General features: G+C 38.6%; 2 protein-coding genes across 3 annotated transcripts; both read right to left on the bottom strand.

Moving 5' to 3' along the window:
* Positions 1-1,168: 1,168 nt before the first annotated feature.
* Positions 1,169-23,465, bottom strand: adm2b (adrenomedullin 2b). Of its 2 annotated transcripts, none has more exons than XM_016668183.1 (2): positions 23,073-23,465; positions 1,169-3,462 (listed from the first exon to the last, which is right to left on the bottom strand). In XM_016668183.1, exons 1-2 carry the CDS (start codon positions 23,162-23,164, stop codon positions 3,063-3,065), a joined length of 492 nt encoding a protein of 163 aa, XP_016523669.1. In that variant the 5' UTR covers positions 23,165-23,465; the 3' UTR covers positions 1,169-3,062. The 2 variants fall into 2 exon arrangements, with proteins under 2 accessions (XP_016523669.1, XP_007545821.1); XM_007545759.2 differs by lacking the exon at positions 23,073-23,465 and adding an exon at positions 8,863-9,103.
* On the bottom strand, positions 12,372-22,733 carry LOC103133788 (MOB kinase activator 2-like). Its single transcript, XM_007545694.2, has 5 exons — positions 17,548-22,733; positions 14,919-15,058; positions 14,740-14,836; positions 13,820-13,944; positions 12,372-13,729 (listed from the first exon to the last, which is right to left on the bottom strand). Exons 1-5 carry the CDS (start codon positions 17,628-17,630, stop codon positions 13,491-13,493), a joined length of 684 nt encoding a protein of 227 aa, XP_007545756.1. The 5' UTR covers positions 17,631-22,733; the 3' UTR covers positions 12,372-13,490.
* Positions 23,466-25,056: the final 1,591 nt, after the last annotated feature.

Genomic DNA, 25,056 nt, shown 5'->3' with positions numbered 1-25,056 from the left:
GTATCGGAGGTCCTCGTTATCTTGGTCAGCTGTTTTAAACGCGATATGCACAGAGATAACGTGGACTGAATAGTTCAAACAGGAGGTACTGTGTTTAAACACTGTGTTGTCTGCTCCTTACAGTCAAGGACCGCAAACATCCTTTTTGGCTCCAGTCCAGCTCCAGTTTCCAGCAGCTCAGACGCTACAACAAAAAAATGCTTAAACAGGTGTGAGGAACGTTGTCATGGTAAAATTGATGTAATCTACATGGACACACCTGCTGGTGCTCTTCTCCTTTGTTCGGGGGTCAGATCAGATGTGCGTACAGCAAATATTTGAAGTTTCCATGAATTTTGTGTTTTACCTGCTCCAGATAAAAATGTTCTGTTTATGGGGGTCATAGTGAGCTGGAGCCTTTCATTGCAGACACAGAGAGGGTGCATTGAGGACAGGTCACCACTCCAACACAGGGCCAACACACACACACACACACACACACGCACAAATTCACACAGGCACTCTCACCCATTCATACTCTAGACCCAGAGAGAAGAACTTATATATGCAGACAGATAGACATGCAAAGTCTCTGTGAGGTGACAGAATTCTTTACTTTATTGTCTTGCAAATAAAAAATAATTTATTCAAAATTTTCCATTTTTGCTCTGATTGTGTGTTAATATTTGTTGCTATCCTGAAGGGTCTTTTGTAACCTCTAACAGGTTTTCTTCTAGGACTGCTCTGTTGGACATCAACAGTGACCAACTTTTCTGTTGGTCAGAGACGATATTAATGCTGAAAGCTGACACTAGTTAGTCTCTGAAAAGCATCCCCACAGCATCATGCTTCCATCTCTGTGTTTCCTGGGCGGTGTTGTCTCCCGGATGACGTGCAGCAAACGGCATAGGGGAATTATTTATAAATTCTTTAAATAATAAAACACAATACTTCCATACAGACCAGAAGCACGTGTATAATAATTCCCCGGTGCAGCTCCTCCAAAGTTACCAGATCACTCTTGACTGCTTTGCTGATTGACCTCAAGTGGGTCATCACTTTAGGTGAACAGCAATAGGTAGCTCTGGAGTTCTGCCACACTCTTTCTATTTTAGAATGACCGATTGAACAGCTCTGCAAAACCTAACACCGAGCAAAAGTGGCTCTCACAAAAAGGACACTTGAGGAATTAGTTCAGTAGTTTATTGACATAGAAATAAAGACATGCTTTTAAAATTCAAGTCATGCTTACAAAGTGCTTTCATGTTGTTCTATTACAGTTTAGAGCAAAACTGAGTCAGAACTAAAGTGACTGAACTCCTGTACAGAAACAGAAGGGACAAAAAGGGACCTCGATGGCAGTGATCCCATTTAGGCTTATTTTAAAAGCCTGGAAATAACTACTGCAAAAAAGGACTAAATCCCACTCTGTTACAGTTTCCAGTGGATGTGCTTTGATACATCCACTGTCCTCTGTTAGGTCTGAAAGTTAAGACAACCTTCAGTCTCTACTAAGAATCTGCAGACAGATCCTAGATTAGCAGCATGCATTTTAGCTGATTGAGTTGTGAGCGTTGGGAGTGAGGGGTCAGTGTGGCCAGAGGTTGGCCTCGCTGCTTAAGCTGCTTGTTTGCACATGGAGATTAAAGTGCTTTTTGGAGATTAGCACTGAGCTCACTCAAGTTCAGACAGCAGGAACGATATTGATGCTGAAAGCAGACAGCTAAGTTTGAGAAAATAGTCTGCTGACAAAATGTTTGTTAAAAAAACCCCACACGATTGTAGTATTTATATTTGTATATACTTTATGTACTTGATGTATTTATATTTACTCTAAAAGGACATTAAGATAAGGCAAGTTTTGTCATCTAATTGATTATAATGTATGCTACGAGTGTTTTCTGTTCCAAATATAGTCAATGATTGTGAACATCTGATAAGTTCTGGGAAATCTGTAGTTATCACAGTTCAATATCATTGGACTACCTCAAGCTTCAAAACAGACAAACTAAATCTATGAATTCATAAAATAGTGAATGATTATTGCCGTTTTATATTTCAGGCATCACTAAAATTGGAACCATACTTTGTCAATTGAACATTATGCTGAATTAAAAGATAAGACTCTTAACTCATTGTACAAATGTGCACAAAAGATTTTGTTGGGAAAAAAGTTGAGATCTGCAGATCTTTGATTTTGGAGAATATCCTTTCCGTCATTTACATTTTTTTGAGGTAGGATTTCTGCTCTGAAAGCAGAGGTGTTCAATTTGAATAAAATCTCTGTATTATTAGTTTACATTAGTTTATTAAAACTGTTCTTGTTTACTGTGTTTAGACCAAACACTCAAACTTAAGTTAGAGTTTTGTCATTGGACCTCTCTTGCAGGGTGGGGATTTTGGATTTCTGCAAATGCTTAATCCCAAATGACTGATCGGTACCACAAAAAAATCCTGATTGGGACATCTGCATGGACGAGTCTCGACTTGCCATCGCATGCCATGGCTGATTTAGAAACCATAAATCTGTCTCAACTTGTCATGAAAAGCACAATTTATTATAAATCGGAACAATAAACTGTGAGTGCCCCCGGTCTTTGAATCAAGACTGGACACTTCTGGCTGGATCAGGCATTGCCTCTCCAATTTCTCCTTTCTTTAGCTGCTAAATCCTAAAATTACAGGAAGCTGGGGTTTCCTATCTCATCAATGATTTCCTGTCACTTCCCCTCATCATTGAGAAAGAAAAATCACAAAGCATATGTGGCACGCCACCAGTTGGCTCTTTTTCTCTCAGGAACATTTTAAGAATTTACAGATTTAGTCCTTAGGCCATATTTACCCTTTGTTCGTTTGACATCTAACTCTCTCACAGCATTTTTATTTTCTTTATAAATGCTTTAACAGGCACAGATCTAAGGAAATTCCTCAGTGAGTACATTTCTATCAAAAAGTCAATGAAAATTACCGTTACAACTATAAAATAAAACTCTAAATGGATAGTTTTCCATCTGTGGTCCAATGGAAATGAATGATTTGGAAAGGTTGACTGTCCCAGTACGCCTCTGGTTGGAGGTGTGATGCTAGCCGTAGCTGTGGGGGCTGCGGGGGTTGATGGGGGAGAAGTCCTCCCTGCCGTTCTGTCCAATTAGCTGGTAGAGTCGGTGGCTCAGGTTCTGCACCTGACAGGTCCCAAGAACGCACCCCACCCTCATCAGATGGCCGTGGCCCCTTGAGCTTCCACTGTTGGCATGACGACGACCCCGAGACCCCCGCTGCCACACCTGTTCCACCGGCAGCGCATTACTGTTTCCACGAAGAAGCATGTCAGACAACTTTGATGATGGGTCTCTGTGCAGTGGGGCCCTCCCAGTGTGTTGTGTGTCTTCCTGTGGGGTTTGATTACTGCTGGCAGCAGAAAGATCAGACACACCAGGTGGGGAGTTGGGGTAAGACGCTTTATTGATTCTGGGTTCACCTAACCTGAAAAAAGAGGAAATAATACAGAAGACGTTTTATATTTCACTGTACTAAAAATAGAGACAGTACCAACAAAAATAATTCACAATTGAGAATAATATTTTTGACTAAGCTTGCCATAGAATGCTTTCAAATCACATGTCCAGTATGCTGGTCAACTAGGTCTCTAAATTGTTGCTCTAAGACAACATTTATTTCAGACTTCCTCCTTCATTTAGTCAGATTTCCCAAAAACTTGCACCTCACATTCAAGCAGAAGTCTTTGTTGTCACCACTCTCTCCTTGGTTGTACATTGTGTTTTGCGCTGATGCCTGATTTCAGTTCTCCATAAGTGATGCCATTACTCTTCCTAACTTTCTGCTGTGGCATTTTTTGACTTATGTATGTACTGCACATTACCATAAACGTGAAAGACAGCTATGGTTCCCATCATGAGACAGTAAATTTGATCTTTTTCTCCAGGCAGTGAAACATAAAAATAGTGGAGGAAATATCAAAAGGACCTTGACTTGTTTCAGACTTGCCTCGCAGAGTAATCGCTTTGTGATTGTTGTGTTCTTTAAAACCCCTTTCAGTGCCTACACTTTTTACCCTGCAGAGCAGACCTGCTAAGTAATGATCTTTTTTTTTGTTTTTTTTTGTTTCCTTTGTAATTTCTTAGTTGAAATTTCCCTGAGTCTCAAATATGGGTCAGCAACCCCTGACGTTTGCTCTCCTTGCTGCACCCAACCAGACTGGAGTGGTTCAAACCGACAGACCTGAGAAGCAGCTGACGCTACTGTTTGCTCTGTCATCAACACAGCTTAAAGAAAATATTATTTCGAGTTAATCAACGACAGCATGCAGCTGATGCATCTCAGGGGAGCACAGAGGGAGAGGACAGGGAAGTTACAGCCATGAATAGACGTTATAGACGTTGCAGAGAGGCTCCAACAATGTTCCCCACGTGTGTCTTTAAAGCGCTCATTTTTCCATCTCCATGCTGACTTGCAAAGTTTTTGTCTTCAGTCATCATAATGGCCCCTTTTTTCTTTTTCTTTAGATGTTCAAGAGTTCAAATGCATAAAAGTCATATGACCCTTTAGAGATTATGCAACATCCAGTATACATGAGGAAAAGTAGCAGGTCTCATTGTAATGACAAAGCAAAGTTGATTATCGTTACAAAAGTTATGTGCCTTTGAACCAAGATAGTGGAATTCATGTGTATTGGTAAAATACGCATACAATTCATTTCATTTTAAATATACAGCTCAATTTCACAGCAAGCATTTCAGGAGAGTTTACAAAAATGGAATTTCAACCCAATCACATATGCATTATAATCAGTCCTGGTTTTTAAAGTGCACTAAGCTCAGTTTATCATTAAAATTATTTTAAAATGTTTTCTGAGGATCCCCAGCAGATTGCATCAAGTCATTATAGCAGCATTAATTTCTCCTGGACGAACACGTAGCGACAGTAGACAGTGACTTGGGTTGTAGTAGTGTGTAGCGACAGTGAAAACATAAAATATGCGTGTATCTGGGAAAAACCCATTACTTAATCACCTTGCTTATTTTTTTATTTTGTGGGGGGGGCACTACAATTTTTTTTATTACAAATGAGTAAATGCTTGTTTATCCAATTATTTTTAACCAAATTATTTTTAACAAAATTTAAAAATGATTGCTAATGATTTTTTTTTTGTTTGCTGTGAAAAGTGGGCTAGAAAATGGTTATATGTTATCCAACAACTAATCCATCCATTTTCTTTACAGCCTTGTCCCTTGGTGGGGTCAGGAGGGTTACTGGTGCTTATCTCCAGCTATTGTTCTGGGTGAGAAGTGGGGACAGGTTGCCAGTCTGTCACAGGGCAACACAGAGACAAACAACCATGCATACACACACTCACACCTAGGGGCAATTTGGAGAGGCCAAATAACCTGACATGTTTTTGGACTGTGGGAGGAAACCAGAGTACCCGGAGAAAACCCATGCATGCACAGAGAGAACATGCAAACTCCATGCAGAGAGACTGGGGCTGGGAATTGAACCCAGAACCTTCTTGCTGCAAGGCAACAGCTCGACCAACTGCGCCACTGTGCAGCCCCAACAACTAATCCTAACTGGTTTTCTGATCACTCCTCTGGCTGGACACCAGGCCCATCACTGCCAGCACTGTGTTTTTTTACTGGTAAAAGCAGTTTTAAATTGTCTTAATGGGTGCTCAATGGATAATACACACCCAATTCCATTTCTTATTAATTGATTACATTGTTAAATTGCACATAAATGTAAAAAATACCCTCGCTTTACACAAACTATGGTATTATTTAAATGTATCAGAAATCTGTATATTTTCTTTCCACCCATCTGAAACACTCATCCACCCAGAGCAATTATGTGGTTAAGCAATCACTTGTCTGTGTATCATGGGAGTTCCATTTGTTCTTTGGAGTTATGTAAGTTAAAATTAAATAAAGTTGGTTCAAATTTGTTATGTGTACAGAGTTATGCATTAGTTGTAAAAGAATAAAGTTAGCCAAAAGAAATGAAAGGTAGTGATTTTACCACAAACAAATGAAAGAAAAATTAGTTTCTGAATGTTCACGACTTTTGAGTTTGTGGGAAACATTGTGTTCCCCTGGATAAGTGAAGCGCTATTAACGTCATGAGTTTGACATCATTATTTTTGATGAACACATCGTCTTGATCCTTTGATCTGTCTACGCACATCATAAGTTCTATTTATTCTTTTTTTGTCTAGAAACATTATTTTGTTTGGGGCATAAAACAAACTGAGTTGACAGGGTGTAAGAAACTTTCTTTGAAGTGCAAAATGATACGGAACTGGGGTGTTTAGGAGAACTGAAGCTGTTGAACAAAAGGCAAAACAAGCCACACACAAATGTAATAATGCAAGTGTTCATGATTTTAAATGTCCATTTAAGAACTTGCCACTTGGAAAAAAAGGAAGTGGGCATCAGGTGTCTCACCTAGATCTGCAGTGTAACATTACTGGTTAGAACCACAGCAGAAAGTCAATGTGAATGTTGTCAGATTTATACAGGTTTTGAATTACAGTTATTGTCACAATAGCAACCATTCACTACTGTGGGGATTGGATTTAGAACGTAAGACTTTTATGTCTCTCGTTTGTGTCACTAAGCACTTTTCCTGACTTCCTCATCCAGGACTAATCACTGTACAAATCTCCACTTTGTGAATTTAAAACATTAGATGACGACTTTGCTAACACCAGTTTTTCCACCTCAGGTGCATGTGGTGCTATACAAGTTTGGCATTCCAAACATGCGGTAATGTTATAACTCTTTGGTTTTCTAATATGTCCCACATGTAAACAGCACCATGGCAAATGATTAAAATAAAATAAAAACTAAATAAGTTTTAAATTCCTGTTTGACTCTCAGAGCAGCATTTTATTTGGGAAGCATTTATTTGAGACACATCAATCTCAGGAAAGTCAGAAAATGAAATGATTCAGCATATTGTAGTGGAAAAGACTCAAGCCAGTTGCCAATGATTTCTGCAAGTTTAGCACATTGACTTTCATGACACACCCTACATGTAGAAATAGAAACCAAATGAAGCAGATGGGATATATTTGAGACTCCACAGGGCTTTAGCATGTTAAACGATGAAGTTCATGACAACTAGAAAATCACTGAATAAGTTTAGCTTGTTGTAAAGACATATCCTCTTCCCTGTTAAAAATAAAAAACATCCACCACTCCACCACTTTGAATTATCAAAAAATAATCTTACTTCCTCTCCTTTCTGTGTGCATTTTGCGACAAATTATGTGAACCGGTGAAGAGACAGAGATCAAAATGAGCTTCACCAAAATTTCTCCCATGGTCCAACACAGCAAGAGACTGTCCACAAAACGAGCACACATCAGCATGCTCACACACCTCCCTTCTTCAACTCCTCAAAACTCTTTTTGCACAGGCAAAACTTTGAGTCTCCATCAGATTCCCGCTGTTTCACAATACGGTCCTCCTTTTCTCTCTCTCTTTACCAGCTTCTTTGTTCTCTTTTGGCATTTTGGATAAGTGGCAGTGTGATGCAATATCAGCCTGTGTTGAATAACTGTCAAATATTTTTTTTCTCCTCTACACCCAGGGGTTTTGCTGCTAAGGTTAAACTAATTTACTTTGAATTGTCCTGCCTGACTTCCACATTATCTTGCTCTTTGTGGTTATATTGTTGTAGATTCCCTCATTGCTACTGCCAGGGTGAAACTTGGCCCCTCGGTATGTGAATGTATTCTTGCCCCAAATCCCACTAAATCACCCTCACCTCCATCTCAGCCTCCCGCTGCAGAGACGAATAACCTCGTTCTACTGGTGGACCCTTTTCCCACATAAATGAATGCCAAAGAGCACTAATGGACTTCGTTTTTCACCAACTGCTGCTCTAAACTACAATCATGAGTGTTTTACCTTTTCAAGGGGCCATTTTATGTATTTTCCAGGTAGATAGTACCATTTTCAATCAGAAATCAAGTAACTTTGTCACCTAAATTTCTCATAAAAATGTTGTGCACACATGACCAGAAATTTGACTTCCTAATTTGATGACTTGAAATTGGGTCTCTGTCTCTTTAAGAAGCTGCTACTCTTTCCGACATTCTGCTTTGAGCATGTCATGACGACCATGCTTCTCATTATGTCATTAACAATCGCTCTTAGGAACGTTGAACTGAGAAGTTCGCATGATGAGCTCAGCAGACGCTCAGCTCCACCAGGTGTTTGCTAATTGCTGCTGCCGCTAGTCTGATGGTGCTGAGGTCGAGTGAAGCAGGAAAGGGAAGCTCTGTGAGATAACAGCATGTTTACAGACTGCAGCTCCAAAGAGGAGCTTCGTACAAATAGGTGGTGTTTAGCAAGCATTTAGGCACCGCCTTAATGGCTGCCAGGGGAGACTGAAGCATTCATCAATCATGCATGAAAAAAATCAAAGCAACACTCTTTGGGTATATTTTTGACAAAGGAATAATACTAAAGCATGATGTAAAGCTCAAAAAAGACTATTTGACATAATACCTCATTTCATTTGACAAAATGAAAACAAGTGAATTTTTAAATATGTTATCATTTTATTATTATTTTATTGTTATTATTATTACTATTATTAAGCAACACCATTCATCTTATGTTGAATGTCCTGCTTCTTTTGCTGGTGTTAAAAGTACATAGTAATCTTGTTACATAAGATCTGTTCTTTTCCAAAGTCCAATTCCATTATAATTAGCTTTGTGTTGAACACAAAACAAGATTTCAGCAAACAAATAAAAAAAAAAGCATGATTTGTGTGTATTTGCTGTTTTTGTGTGAGTGCCAAAACAGTAATCTGAATTGTTCTAAGAGCTTGTGATTGAAGAAAGCAGAGGGTTACCTGTGCCTGTGAACTCTCAGACCCCGGGACTGGATCTCCAGAGGCAGGAGGCTGAGCAGCAAGCACAGCCACACCAGAGGGAGGCCTCTCATGGCAGCAGAGAGGGGCGAACCTTCCTGTAGGAGGCAGATCTCAGCAGAGCCAGGTAGGATCAAAAATTTGATTTTTAAAAAAAAAAATTTTTTTTTATAAATAACAGCTGTAAGCAACAGCTAAGTCAAAGCAAAATTGTAGATTGTAAGTCTACAATCTAACAGGCAAAGAGTTCCGGATTGGCTTTAACGAAGGCCAGCATCATCAGGCGTGTCTGCTGCGTCCTCTGAGCACTGACCTGTTTATCTGACGTGAGAAGTCAGTACTTGATTGGAGTGCTCTTTGGGAACAACTGGAGGGTTTCTCATTTATAAATCCACCCTGGAGAAGCAGGAGGAGGAGGAGGGAGGAGGGAAGCTTATTCTCTTTCCTCCTCAACAACCAAAACCTCAAATAACCTAATTAAACTCCCCTTAAAGCTCCAGTCTTCTCATGTGATAGTGGTTAGAGCAGAAAACCGTGTGTTGCATTGTGTGTAAATGTGTAAGCCTGAGTAACAGGACCCCTGAAGATTGCTTAGGGGATCTAAAGTTAGATTTTATGTCATAACTCTTTTGGCGGCATAATGCAACGGGAAGATAATAGTGTGATGGAAAAACTCGTCGGATGTGCTTTAACTAAACTATTCCATTTTAAAGTCAGGGCTACTGCTTATATATCCTTCATATTCTGACAACTAAACGCATGCAAGACCTTTTTCAAAATCAAACAAAATTAAGAATAAAATAAAAAATATGGACAATGTAACTAAAGTGCTGCAGAAGGATAGAGTTAAAAATTAAAGTCTATTCATAGAAAGAAAGGCTTAAAATCTTCTGAGGATTGTTGAAAACTGCCTTTTTTATCTCAAGACAATTAAGATATAACTCAATCTTAATTGTCTTAATTGTTATGAATACATATCTGGAATTAATTCTCTAATAAATAACATGTTGTACCACAAGTGTAAAAAAAAAGTAAGATGTTCGTACACCTTCTTGCCTTTTTACAATGTTTTTTTCCGTAGAGGACAGACATTTTGACATTTATAAGGTCAGCAGCAAAAGTTGACATTTAATTTCTGTCCGCAGTGTGCTTCAGAGCAAATAAAATTGAATGAAGTTATTTCAAGCAAATCCATTTCTGAAACCTCTTCATTTAAAACATTTGCAATATTTTAGGAATATTTATATTACTGCTTTGTAACTTTCTCCTGCTGAGCAACGTAAGTCCAGCAGCACTGGGATTTAGTTTGGTAAGACCAGCTCTCAGCTGATGATGTTTTCAGATGATCTGTTTGTAACTCACATGCACCTAACCTGCAGACTCACGTGCAACTAAGGAAAACATGCTCTTACACATTAGAACAGCAAAGAAGGTTTTAGCTCTGCATGAACTCATTGTGATGAACAAAGAGTTCGGCTCTGAGGCAACCTGCGATTTTTGTTTTATGAGCTCCAGACATGAAAGGTCTGAAGAGATTCAGAATTAGTAAAGAAGTAAAGAAAGTAAGGGATCTGTAGAGGTACTACGGTAGTCCAAGCATCCACTGCAGTGAAACTGTTCTCAGATTATTATTTTTTTTTTTACCATGAAAGAACTTTTCTTTTCTGTGAAGGAGGACACAGATGAGGACATCAGAATCTGAGTCTAATTAAAGGACTCTTCTGTGTTTTTGAGGTGGCTTCAGTTCTTAATTAAAGGACTGTACGGTGAGAGCGCTCCTGTCTGTGACTCAGCAGTTTGCGGTATTAAAGTCTGAGCTCAGTTTGCAGCCTCGACTCAGTCCAGCATGTGCATTAACACATCTTCAACCTGCCTAGAGAACAAGCCTCGGAGTGTGTGTGACTGCAGGTGTGTGCGGTCACACAAACTCCAGGCAGCCCACATGTATCCTCTCTCCCTCTCCGAGTCTTTTGGAGATAAAACACCTTGCAACGATTCAGTTTTCATTACTTGTGTCTGCTCGACAACTCAGACTGAAATCACAGACTGTGCTTTAGATATCTCTGTTCGCTCCATTTTTAATTTAACCTTTTCACTGTTTTTGTCCTGATTTCCTTCTGATGCCTATAATACCAGCGACGTTTTACCCCTAAGATAGGATGAAAAAGAAACTTAATAAATTAAAGCCATGTGGATTTTGCTTAACCCCTGCATCACCACAGCAACTCTGAAAATAATATTTTAATAAATAGACAAAACTATGAACAACTCTGACCACTAGTTGCTGCTAAAGTGCCTCTGATGCGATGATTTTTGTGGACTATAAACCAGCCATAAGCCACCATGTAGGCTGTAATGTGTTGTGTGTTTAAAATCATCATGACTAATGTAAATAAGGGGTTGAAACATGAATCTTTATGTCATTAATCAATATAATGTGTTACACTTAACCATTTGAGTTACAAGACCGATCGACTTGTGACCAATGGCTAAAAGAAATGCTCTGTATGTCACATCATATTTATATCTCAGAGAAACAGAAAGTCATGTCACTAAAAGTTAACAGAAATTCTGGTTGCTCTGATTGTTGGGGGTACTAATTGTTGTGCATCTGGAAACTTTGTGGAAAAAAAAAATAATTAAAAATGTGATTATTTTTTCTAACTTAAATTGATGGTAGGCCAGCTGCTAAACAAAAATATGACTGCTTGGTTTAATTTATCGGTTTCAGCGATGACTCGTTTTGGAGGTTACAGCTGCATGGTTTTGGTCGCCCCTAAGTGGTAATATAAGGAATTACAAGATGATCAGCTAAAAGATGTGCAAACTCTTGTCTTTTATTGTTAAAAGAGGACTCATGCTGCTCATGTTCACCTTTTTGCGATATTTTTTTTTTAACTTTCCACGTGTTTGAAAGTGTTGTGATTAAAAAATATATTGCTAGAAAATAAAACTGATGCATTTCTATTGGTCGGATGATCAACTGCAAGAGTTATATGTAAAAACAAACAAACAAAAAACACCATAATTACAACTAAAATTGTCATACTGTTAGAAATGGCTACATTACATTTTTAAAAAGGCTGCGGTAAATTAATTAAAAATACTAAAATTATAATATCCCTGGTAGTAGCTTACAACACTGATGTAATAACATTGTAAAGGGTCGTTTGGAATGAAGTATTAGCTAATACACTTAGTGACCTCTTTAATAGGTATACTTTGTTGTTACTCGTTTTCCCTTTATGACTGATTTACATCTTCATGGTACAAATTCAACAAGGTGCAACAATTATTGAGATTTTTTTTTCCATATTGCACGACAGAATCAAGAAATTGCAGCAGACTTGTCAGCTGCACATTCATAATGTGAAATTTGCATTTCACCGTTCTCCAAATCTACTGGGTTAAGATCTGGTGACTGAGAACCTCAACGGAGTACAGTGAACTTAAGCTTTTCTTTCTTTGATATGATGACAATAATTTGTTTCCAGAAATCACATTTCTTTTATTTTGCATTCTTACAAAGTATTTTTTTTCATAAACTCAATTCATGCAAGGAATCAACATCTTACCTGTGTCAAACAGTTACAGTCTATGAATAACGATTTACCACAGATAAGATATACAACATAAATGTATTTAACTTTCAGTTATGCTTATAAAGTTTATTTTGCAAGATAACTAAGAAACAACATATTTTTTCAAAATCCTTATTTTTTTAGTGGCACAGACGGGTTAAAAATATGCATGGTGGTCATAAATAATTTCTTTAAGCTCTATCACAAAAGAGAGAAAAAAAAATTGTTGAAAAAGTTGGTAAGGGCTTGAAAGATTCCCCCCACTGTGGGGCAATAAAGGAATTTCTATTTTATTTTATGGGATCTTGGTAATGAATCAGGGTTGGATACTGAAATGTCTCAATAAACCTAGGATAAAGTGGTTTGTGCACAGTTACATAAAAGATGGATGGCACCACTTTGCATTGTTTTTATGCTAAAATCCAAAATCTGAAATTAAAGAAACAAAAAGGGAGCAGAAAAAAAAAAATCAGGTATCCTCCAGTTTACAACACCAAACTGTTATAAGTCCAGAATTTCACATAAGAATTTCTTTTAATAAAAAGCATTCAGTCGCTCATCATGTCACAATCTTTTCTCACAAATCTTTATACAAAGATTGAGCAAAATCTTAATCTGCAGAGATGAACGTTTATAGGAACTACATCCACACCTCACTCTTGTGCGGACCTCAAAAATCCTAGTGCAGCAACATCTCCATTTGGCTGGCTAAGATTAACTCTTGAAATAACATTTAAGTTGAATCTTACATGAAAGAAGGTATGGATGACGACAATAAAAAAATGAACAGTTATGCTAAAAAACAACATGCAATATAGATTTAATGATAAAAAAAAATACAATAACTGAATAACTGAGCTCCCAACTGGAAGCATAACTCTCATATCATCTTGGCATTTTACATCTTCCAGACTTGTCTTAAAAAAAAAAAAAAATCTAAGCTATGACATATTGGAGTTCTACAAAGAAGAGTCTGATATTACAGACTGAAACCAATAAATAAGCAACAGTAGGGAAAATCCGAGCGTTTCATCCGTGCCGCTCCAGAGCGGTAATAAGGTCCTGCAAAGGCTTCATGTCTTCAGGGTCCAGGAGCGAGTGCTGCTGGCAGAAAAGAGTCAGGTGGGAGAAAAGAGTGTTGAGGTGTGGGTGCAGGTCCAGAGCGAGGACCTCGCTGTAGTGAGACCAGTAAATGTGAGCCAGGGTCCTTAAAAGCAGCAGGAAGACCTTCTGGACCAGGAAGATGAATCCCGTCGGAAACGTTGCACCTGAAGTGAAAAAAAAGAAGCAACGATTTTTAAGTTCCAGCTGGATGAAGACGTGTGGCAGAGCAACATAAAGATATCAGTGCGAGCTACCTGCTTTAGTGGGGAACACGTCTTCGTCAGTCAGAAGCTCTTGAATGTACGACATGGCGTAGTCAAAGTAAAGTGGAGCAGAGCATTTCAGTTTCCTGCCGTGGTCATCGGTCCAAAAGTAGACCCTGGAAAAGGGAACAAAGACCGTCATGAGGAAGTGACATATTGTGTCAGATGGCTCCTTCTTCCCATTGAAATGATGGTAAGCTACACAATATATTGAATCACAGCATCTAAATACTCCATTCAGTTCAGACGACCCCTGTCTGAACTGAAGACCTCTAAATCCAGGCATTATTGGTTTGTTCCCTAGATCACGTTTCAAGTGTTGTTTTTGGACAATTAGACAATTTAATGTTAAATTGATTAAAACACTGGGGGTTGCTTTGTTGTGATTAAAGTTCATCCTGTAAGAGCTTACAGAACTTTTTGCTGGATACCTTTTTGTAAACCATTTTCTTCTGGTCATTTTATACGCACATGGCTCATTATTCTGTCCCCAGAGAATATTCACAACCACTACAAACAACATGTTGGAGCCGCTAGGCGCTAACATCTTTAACTCTCTGGTATTTAAATAAATGCTGTTCAATCGTAATGAGAACAAGGTAGAATGCTTCACACTTTCTGATTCTTCGAAAGAATCAAACATTCACTTTAAGCAAAAATAGACGTACTATAAAGGGAAAGATATTCCCTTTATCTGTATAGCTACAGTTTAAGATGCATTTCAAAATGTTTTTTTTTTCTTCCTTAATTTGTTACCGTACTTCATAGCTAATTATTTCTACTCTTTTCTTGTGTTATTTTGCCCTTAAATCCTCTAGAATTGGAACATAACTATCTTTGTATGCGCCTTATCATGTAATTTTCACCTTTAGCCGCCCGACATGGCTGCAGTGTAATGCTCAGCAACTTACATGTTGCCTGGTCCACAGGCGGTTGGGCAGGTGCTGGGAGTGCAGAACTCTGACAGAGCGCTGGAGAACAGGTTTATGTGCTTGAAAAAAGCCACAGCTGAAACACAACAGACATGAATACCAGTAGCCATGTTTTTCCTGGTTTCTATTGTGGAACACAAACATCAGCTGATACTCACTGTTGCTGGCCAGCCACTCTGCTTTGTCCATGCCAGGCGGCAATGATATGAGGGCAAACATGTTGGCGTCTGTGATCCTCTGGCAAGCGTTTTGCCGCTGCAGATACGGGCACTCCTCCTGGTTATTGTTGTTGATTCCGCTTGGGAAGACAGCATAAAGTTAATGAAGCGAAGGAACAAAATTAGAAAGGCTGCAGAATGGGGAAATACAGCCCCGTAAAACAACCAATGGGCTTGGTGGATTAATTATTCCTACTGCAGTTTGGAGATAATGCTCTCGTCCGTCTTGAGCCTTTTGTTGCTGGCTCACACATCAGGAAAAACATAAAAAATACTGCAAAAACAGCAATACTTCAGCAGTTAATGCAATAAAGCCAATCAAATCAGGGCTGCGGTAATTACTGCTAATGAGGCCGACTGCTGCAGTGGTCAAGGCTGCAGAGAAAACAAGTGGACGGGGTAAAGCTGTGAGGCTTTGCACCATGCACCGCTTCCCAGTTACATGTGTCGAGGATGATATTGGGACATGTTTGGAGTGACTGCAGGGAATGCTTTATGCAAATGCCAACGTATTCTGGAAAGTCAAACATGGCAACGTGATTTGACTATTTAAAACAGGGTGATAGGTTTGAGTGCTCTGTTGAAAGTCAACACTTTTCCCTGAAACATTAGTGGGGAATTTAAGTATTTAAAAACATTTTTATTTTATTTAATTTTTTTGACCAACAATAATCCAAAAAAGTGTGTCTCAAACTCAGATTGGATGCAGAGCATCTGTAAATTACAATTTGAAGTCATGTCACAGATTAAATGGACTTAAGGCTGAACTTTGACTGAAGCATTCTAATATAAGGACAGGTTTTTGGAATGCATGATTTCTGATTATCTTGCAACTGATTTCCTCACCAGAGGTCTCTTTGCAGTTGCATTACACTCATTTTCAGACAATAAATGAGCAGCGAGATCTCAAAAACAGATGTTTTTCTCAATTTTCCAGGTTTTAGGTATTTTACATTCATATTGACATAACATTAAAATTCACCACTAAATTGTCAGAGATATTTCTGCAGTGGGCAGGGCTGAAATAAATGTATTTGCCAATTGAAAACAAGTAACAAAGGAAGGGTAGTAAAAAAGGAGATGGGGCATAAGAAAAGAAAGAAATCACAATAGGGAGAGAAGAAACACAAGGTTAGGGAGGAATGAAACAAAGGACAAAAATAAGGATGCAAGGAGTGAAATAACAGGAGGACGCGCGCAAGGAAGACAGGAAGGAATCACAGGAAAAACACACAAAAGGATAATAAGGGAAGTAGGATGAAAGGAAATGAGACAGAGACATTAAGAATGAAAGGAGGCCCACCACAACAAGACCTACTAAAGGCAACAAGATGGGTAGGAAGAACAATAGCAGGAAGAATGGAGTATAGTGGGAAGAAATAAAATATAGAAAAGGAGGGAAACAGAAACTATCTACCAGTAACATTCCTAGACTATATAGGAGCCCTGAATTATGTTTAATTAAGTGACTCCTGTTAGCAATTTATTTAAGTTCAATTTATTTAAAGGTACCAAAGTAATGGTGGCTAAATAAATACAATACCACATTTTCTGATTTTAATTGTAAAAAACAAAAGTGTTTTTAGTCTTTCCTCCACTTCACAATAAAACATTGTGTTGGTCTCTTCCATCAAATCCTTCAAAAATATATTGAAGATCTGTGGTTGTAAAGTGACAAAACGTGGGAAAAGTTCAGCTTAAAAACTTTAGTATTTCTAAAGTACAGCGAACAACGCAGCTGCCATGCAGTTTTCAAACGTCCACACACGCAGCAGCTGAAGGTTTACACAGAGTGACCTTGCCTATTCTGATAAGGAAAACACTGTTCTCTGGATGAGGTTTCACTCCTCCCTCCCTCCGGTCCGGTGTAAATATGTGTGAGAGAGGTGGCTGGGGAGAGACAATTTGTTTAATGGTTTGAACAGGAGGTCTTTGTCTAAAAAGGTACAAGCACTGGGGTGAACAGCGACAGCGAAGAATGTAAACATTTGCTATGCGCGGCACAGTAGCACAAATCCAGGCCAAACTCCTCTAATGTCCACAGGAACTTCTTATACTAACATCCTGCTCTTCTGCAGCTTCACGGCATTAACTCAATTACCAGCCTCCTGGCAGCGCACACAAGCACAATGAACCCGGAGGCCATTCGTAGCGTTATGTTTGTGTGTAAACAGACTTGCTTTTGGCCATCTGGTCACCTTTCCATCAGCCGTGGGGCTGAAGTTAATGTTCTTCAGCATAGGTGGTAAGCTGGAAAATTAGGAGCAATCATCTTCTCACCAACATGTGTTACTGGTGTAAGAGAAACCCACAATCACTGATGGCATCACACAAATATGTAACACACAAACACGCGCACACACACACAGACATTTAGTTTTTGTCTGGAGGGCATTCCTCTGAACCATGTGTAGTCGGGTTTCTGTAATAGTTTCAGTTTGTTCAACATTTGGATTCATTAGAGAAGTTCAAGACAACAGCAGAAAGAAAGAGAGAAAGAGAGAGAACGCAAGAAATGACATTTATTTAAATGCAAACCAAGAAGAAGGTAAGAGGAAATGCAACTTACAGTTTCTCATTGTGGATGTCAGACGGCTGAGGAGTCTTGGTGTCCACCTTTGTAGCCGAGGGGTAACTGTGGCAGCCCCCCATGGCGTAAAGCTAAGAGCAGAGCTGTTTGCTGAGCCAGCCCCACTTTTCCATCCCAAACACACTAACCCACACACTTCTGCACACTGTGGGCAGGATACGTAAAGTCCAGCTCCAACACAAACATACCTCAGTAGCTTTGCAAACAGGCTCACACAGCTCTCACACACACTCCAAATAAATCCCTTCTTCAAGATGTTTCCCAAATTACAGTTGGAGTTCAGGCAAAATGACACTTTCCAGCTGTCTCTTTCAGTTGTTTTTTTCTTTTTTTTTTGCTCCACTTCTCCAGTGTCAGTGTGTTTATGTCTCCTTTGTCTGGAGTCCCACACCCAGCAGGCTCCTCCTTCTCTCCTCTCTCCGTACGAAGCAGACAGGCAGGTTTCTCTACAACCCATAAAAGTACAAAACAACTCCGCCTTCCTCCCCTTCCTTCCCACCCACTCGCTTCACATGAGCGGACGCTTCACAGATGGAACAGCCAGGTACAGATGACAAAACTAATGGTGCAAAAGTTTTGCCAAAAAAAAAAAAAAAAATCTTTGGAAAACTGCGGGAGAGAAGGAGAGGGTAAAGAAGCAGCGGGGGAAGCTGGATGTGGGATTGGTATATTTGCGAGAGTTATGTAGGAATGCGATGACAAGCAGTGGAATGGAGACACACACCCGCGAATGATATCTAGATAAGATTACAAGATGAAAATAGCTAATACGAGACGTGCAGGAGCACAGGAAAGGGGTCTGAAAGCACAGCTTGAAATAAATGAGAGGCAGCTTTATGATGGAGATGATATGAGGGTGTAGCACAAATGTGGATGAGACACAACCTAATCCACCTGAACCTGATGTAAACAAGAACATGGGAGTCCTGTTCTCCACATCCTGGCTTTATTTGTTTTGTGAATGAGACAACAGGCCCCGAGTGGTGAGCGAGACAAACAGACGCTCAAGTTTCTTCCTTTTTTTTTTGACATGTTTATTAGGTTCATATCTGAATGTACAGGCTAAATAGACGACAGGTAACAGACACGATACTCCCAAAGGAAAATAAAGAAGAAAAGAAAAACCCCACCAGCATCAGTTCACTCTACAAAAAAAAGGCATTTAAACAACACGGCTGTCTTTGCCAACACTTTCCCCAACATATACACGCACGCACACACACACACACACACAGATTCAAAAATAAGCTAGAGTGCGAGAAAAACTCTAAAATGGCCTCCAACTATATAATGCCTTGCAAAAGTGTTCATATTTCTTGAACTTTTATCATGCTGTAAAAATCTGAAAACCATAGAAGGCATTGGTTCTCATCCTCCTTTACTTTTTTCCAACTTGTAAACTGCGAGACGTCAACTATTAGTTGCAAACTCAACAAATGCTGCCTTAAAGAAAGCCACTGTTAAAAGTCTTGCTTCTTGTTTGCCACATGCCATAAAGGGCACACAGCAAACATGAGGAGAGGAAAAAAGCTGAACTCATAGGCCAATATGCAAAACCGTGTGATAGAAAACTGTCACTGAACACAACATCACCATCTTAAACTATGGTGGTGGCAGTGTCATGCTGTGCGGATGTTTGCCTTTCTTGGGAACAGAAAAGTTGGTCAAAGGAAATAAGAAGATGGATGAATGTAAATACACTTTTTGGGGGAGATGAAGACTTGAAACGGAGGCAGATGTTTGTCTTCCAACAGGATAACAACTCAAGACATAAAGCAAAAGATCTTTATGTTTAGACCTAAATAAAACTGAGAAACAGTGGCTAGACTTGAAATTTGTTGAGGGAAAAAAGGACAAGAAATTCAGTCAATAGATTTGCAAAGCTAGAAGAGACATACCCAAAAAAAAAACCAAAAGCTGTAAAGGAAGTGAAAAGTAGTTCTGCAAAGTAAAGATTCAGATGCGCTGAATGTAAATGAACTCCACAATTTTCAGATTTTTCTTAGCTAAAAGAACAGAAAGCATAATTTTCCTTCTGCTTTACATGTATTCAACAAATTCTTCTGTCATGAAATCCAAGTAAAATACACTGTTTGTAAAACGTGCTAATGAAAAAGATCAGTGGGTATGAATACTTTGCAAGGCACTGTTTATACTAGATCATGGATTTAAAGATTTAGATTTTGTTTTTTAATTAAATTTTAGGACATGAACCCACGGAGGTAAATGAGGCTAATGTGCAAATTTAATGGCACTCAAAATCGAACCATATCCTACCACATTGCAACATACCCGTTATACTCCAACACATACAAACACTTTGGGTCCGACGTGGTTTTTAACTTTGATTAAAGAAGGTTTGGAATATTCCGACCCTGTACACAGCTATTTGCCTTTAACCCTGACATGACGCAAACCTCAATTTCTGAGAACTTCAAACAGCCCAAACGTCCTGGACAGATGAAAGTGAAAAGTTGTAATTGAAGTCGATTCTTCAAATACTTTCTTTTTGACTCAAGTCTATACGCTTCTTCTGCTCTTAACGATACCGTATGACTTTGGCGGGAGGGAGAGGGGAACGGAGAGGGAGGATCAAAAAGAGGCTGCGTTTGATAAATCTAGATGAGTAAGACCACTGCAAGAAAGCAGATATGAGGCTCAGCTATGCCACTGGAGGGAAGACGCACTTTGGCAGAGAGCAATGAAGGAAAAAACAAAACAAAACAAACAAAAAAAAAAACTACAGTATCTACATGGTTTGCTTTTTCAAGTCCAACTCCCCCTGCCTCTTTGAGCAGGGAATAACAAGGTGGCACCTCAAGTACAACTCAGGCAAGTCCCTTAAAAAAAGTGTTTTTTTTTCCAAAAATAAATATAGCAATCACTCAGGAGACATGTATGCAATTAAAGTCAACTCCTACCCTGAGAAAGAGGAAAAACAAAACAAAAACAAAAAAACCTGAATGGATTATTCTGGTTTATAACGACTCAGGTCAAGTTTTTTTAAATTAATTTTATAAAGGTTTTATCAAGCATTGATAAAACAGTTCATCTTAAAAGAACTGTTTTTGAGATAAAAGATTTAGACTAAGACACCCCTAGTTCTCTTGATCGAGGAATCATTTTATGTATGCGATTGATCAAAAACATGTTACACTCGTAAGGCTTTCAAGAAACTTAAACCTCTACTCCCTGTCACTTTGCTTCATTATCAATTCAAATTTCTATTTTGAACAGACGCATTGAAATTTCGTCCTTTTATACTGCAACTGTGTATCAGAAATTACTACTCATGTATTTAAGCCATGGCAAATAAGTTTACTTTTTGTTGTAAGTTTTTGGAAGAAATATTTGGATAAGTGAGAAAAATATGTTCAAATCTCATCAATTTATGAAAACTTACTCAACTCCGTTGTATTTTTTTTTTTTAACTTTTTTTTGGTTACTCATTGGCCACCAATGATTACTGATTACGATGCATGATGAAAGAAAAACAAAAATAAAAATTATTTTGAACTATAAAATCTTTTTCCTTGCTGTAGACTATTTTAAGTTGCGAGTTGTTAAAAGGGATTCAAGACACCCAGCGATGGGAATGAAGCGAAGGCAATATTTCATTACAAAATGTCTAACTGGCAAAGATCAAAACCTTATTTTTAGTAAAGTAGCCAAAAAAAAAAAATAAAAAATTTAACTGGGGAAAGTCAGTTCAAATAACACTTTTTGTTGTTTTCGAGTTCCGAATATCTCATTTTCCACTCTATATAAATCTTTCAAGTGAAAAGTTAAAGCAAATGTTTCACTCTGAGAAATGATAATGAAAAAAAAAACAAAACAAAAAACAAACTTGAGTTGTAAGTAACCAGAATCATCTTTTATGTAACATTTTTGCGGAAGACATCCTGCAGACTGCCGACATGCATTCACATCATGCTCAGTCCTATGCTTCTACATAGGAAGCAAGTAGCAAAGAAACAGGAACTGATGCTGGCCCGTCAACAAAAAACAGACGTCATTATTGCCTTTCAACAGAACACACACACATAAATACACTCGCGCACACTGCAACCTGCAAAACAACCTCATTTCCATACACCGGATTTATTCCAAAAATAGATATAATAATGTTTATATATAATGTTTACATTTATGTTACGTTTACATAATACCAAGTATAGCCACAACCTAATACAGGTTCAAAATTCACAATATTACATTGAAACACCTCTGAAGGGTGGCATGAACAGGTATGTGCACATCATCACCATGTGTTCTTTTTTTTATTTTTTATTTTTTTTGCATGTGTTAGTGGATATGGTTGTTGATACATGTGTGTATGGAACTGTGTGTAAGTGTGTGTTACACAGGTGTGCTTTCTTTGTATCTGCATACCTCTTCCTTAAACCTGAGATTACGCTCCGTAACAGACAGAGCTCGACACACACACACAAACACATGGCTACAGACACATGTATGCAAAGCGCGCGCACGCACGCACACGCACACACACACACACACACACACACACACACATTTCTAAATTATGGGTTTTTCAGAAGTGAATCGTGATTCTCTCAAAATCCAATACTTTAAATGCAAAGACCATTTCTTTCTCAAGTGATTACAGCTAATGAAAACAGACTGAGAACAATTGAAGCAGCAAAAAAAAATTAAATTCCTTATAATAAAATGTCTGCGTTTAATTTTCTAAAGTCAGAGGTGGTGAAATTGGCAACTAGCCAAGCATCTTGGCTGATTATTACAAATGTAGCTCTCATTACTAAAGTGTAAACAGTCAAATCCTGTGCTACAAAAAAAAAACAAAAAAAAAAAAACAATCATTGTGGCTTGATTTCAAGAGCAACAAATAGACAGATCCAAATAATCTAAGATTCTGAGTTAAAAGAAGTTGAATTTGGCTGCCTGACACAATGAAATGCTCTACAGTACCCAGGTCGCCTCCTCGAAGCTTTTTAGTTGTAATTATGTCATGAAGGCGCATACGAGACATCAATACTACCCATGGGTGGATGTCTACTTTCCAGCATCAGTGCTGTTTGATCCCAGAACAGACGATCTTTATTCACTTACATGTCTTCAGACAACAAAAGGGCTTTGGGGTTCTGCTAACCGGAAGCAAAAAAAGGGGGCATGGCTGCGCGTTGNCAAAATGAAAACAAGTGAATTTTTAAATATGTTATCATTTTATTATTATTTTATTATTATTATTATTACTATTATTAAGCAACACCATTCATCTTATGTTGAATGTCCTGCTTCTTTTGCTGGTGTTAAAAGTACATAGTAATCTTGTTACATAAGATCTGTTCTTTTCCAAAGTCCAATTCCATTATAATTAGCTTTGTGTTGAACACAAAACAAGATTTCAGCAAACAAATAAAAAAAAAAGCATGATTTGTGTGTATTTGCTGTTTTTGTGTGAGTGCCAAAACAGTAATCTGAATTGTTCTAAGAGCTTGTGATTGAAGAAAGCAGAGGGTTACCTGTGCCTGTGAACTCTCAGAACCCGGGACTGGATCTCCAGAGGCAGGAGGCTGAGCAGCAAGCACAGCCACACCAGAGGGAGGCCTCTCATGGCAGCAGAGAGGGGCGAACCTTCCTGTAGGAGGCAGATCTCAGCAGAGCCAGGTAGGATCAAAAATTTGATTTTTAAAAAAAAAAATTTTTTTTTATAAATAACAGCTGTAAGCAACAGCTAAGTCAAAGCAAAATTGTAGATTGTAAGTCCTATCTAACAGGCAAAGAGTTCCGGATTGGCTTTAACGAAGGCCAGCATCATCAGGCGTGTCTGCTGCGTCCTCTGAGCACTGACCTGTTTATCTGACGTGAGAAGTCAGTACTTGATTGGAGTGCTCTTTGGGAACAACTGGAGGGTTTCTCATTTATAAATCCACCCTGGAGAAGCAGGAGGAGGAGGAGGGAGGAGGGAAGCTTATTCTCTTTCCTCCTCAACAACCAAAACCTCAAATAACCTAATTAAACTCCCCTTAAAGCTCCAGTCTTCTCATGTGATAGTGGTTGGAGCAGAAAACCGTGTGTTGCATTGTGTGTAAATGTGTAAGCCTGAGTAACAGGACCCCTGAAGATTGCTTAGGGGATCTAAAGTTAGATTTTATGTCATAACTCTTTTGGCGGCATAATGCAACGGGAAGATAATAGTGTGATGGAAAAACTCGTCAGATGTGCTTCAACTAAACTATTCCATTTTAAAGTCAGGGCTACTGCTTATATATCCTTCATATTCTGACAACTAAACGCATGCAAGACCTTTTTCAAAATCAAACAAAATTAAGAATAAAATAAAAAATATGGACAATGTAACTAAAGTGCTGCAGAAGGATAGAGTTAAAAATGAAAGTCTATTCGTAGAAAGAAAGGCTTAAAATCTTCTGAGGATTGTTGAAAACTGCCTTTTTTTATTGAGATATAACTCAATCTTAATTGTCTTAATTGTTATGAATACATATCTGGAATTAATTCTCTAATAAATAACATGTTGTACCACAAGTGTAAAAAAAAAGTAAGATGTTCGTACACCTTCTTGCCTTTTTACAATGTTTTTTTTTTTCCGTAGAGGACAGACATTTTGACATTTATAAGGTCAGCAGCAAAAGTTGACATTTAATTTCTGTCCCCAGTGTGCTTCAGAGCAAATAAAATTGAATGAAGTTATTTCAAGCAAATCCATTTCTGAAACCTCTTCATTTAAAACATTTGCAATATTTTAGGAATATTTATATTACTGCTTTGTAACTTTCTCCTGCTGAGCAACGTAAGTCCAGCAGCACTGGGATTTAGTTTGGTAAGACCAGCTCTCAGCTGATGATGTTTTCAGATGATCTGTTTGTAACTCACATGCACCTAACCTGCAGACTCACGTGCAACTAAGGAAAACATGCTCTTACACATTAGAACAGCAAAGAAGGTTTTAGCTCTGCATGAACTCATTGTGATGAACAAAGAGTTCGGCTCTGAGGCAACCTGCGATTTTTGTTTTATGAGCTCCAGACATGAAAGGTCTGAAGAGATTCAGAATTAGTAAAGAAGTAAAGAAAGTAAGGGATCTGTAGAGGTACTACGGTAGTCCAAGCATCCACTGCAGTGAAACTGTTCTCAGATTATTATTTTTTTTTTTACCATGAAAGAACTTTTCTTTTCTGTGAAGGAGGACACAGATGAGGACATCAGAATCTGAGTCTAATTAAAGGACTCTTCTGTGTTTTTGAGGTGGCTTCAGTTCTTAATTAAAGGACTGTACGGTGAGAGCGCTCCTGTCTGTGACTCAGCAGTTTGCGGTATTAAAGTCTGAGCTCAGTTTGCAGCCTCGACTCAGTCCAGCATGTGCATTAACACATCTTCAACCTGCCTAGAGAACAAGCCTCGGAGTGTGTGTGACTGCAGGTGTGTGCGGTCACACAAACTCCAGGCAGCCCACATGTATCCTCTCTCCCTCTCCGAGTCTTTTGG

Source organism: Poecilia formosa, unplaced genomic scaffold (genome assembly GCF_000485575.1).
Source record: "Poecilia formosa unplaced genomic scaffold, Poecilia_formosa-5.1.2 Scaffold13, whole genome shotgun sequence".
Classification (NCBI taxonomy): Eukaryota; Metazoa; Chordata; class Actinopteri; order Cyprinodontiformes; family Poeciliidae; genus Poecilia; species Poecilia formosa.
Note: the sequence above shows the minus strand (reverse complement) of the source record. Positions and strands in the feature narration are given on the sequence as shown.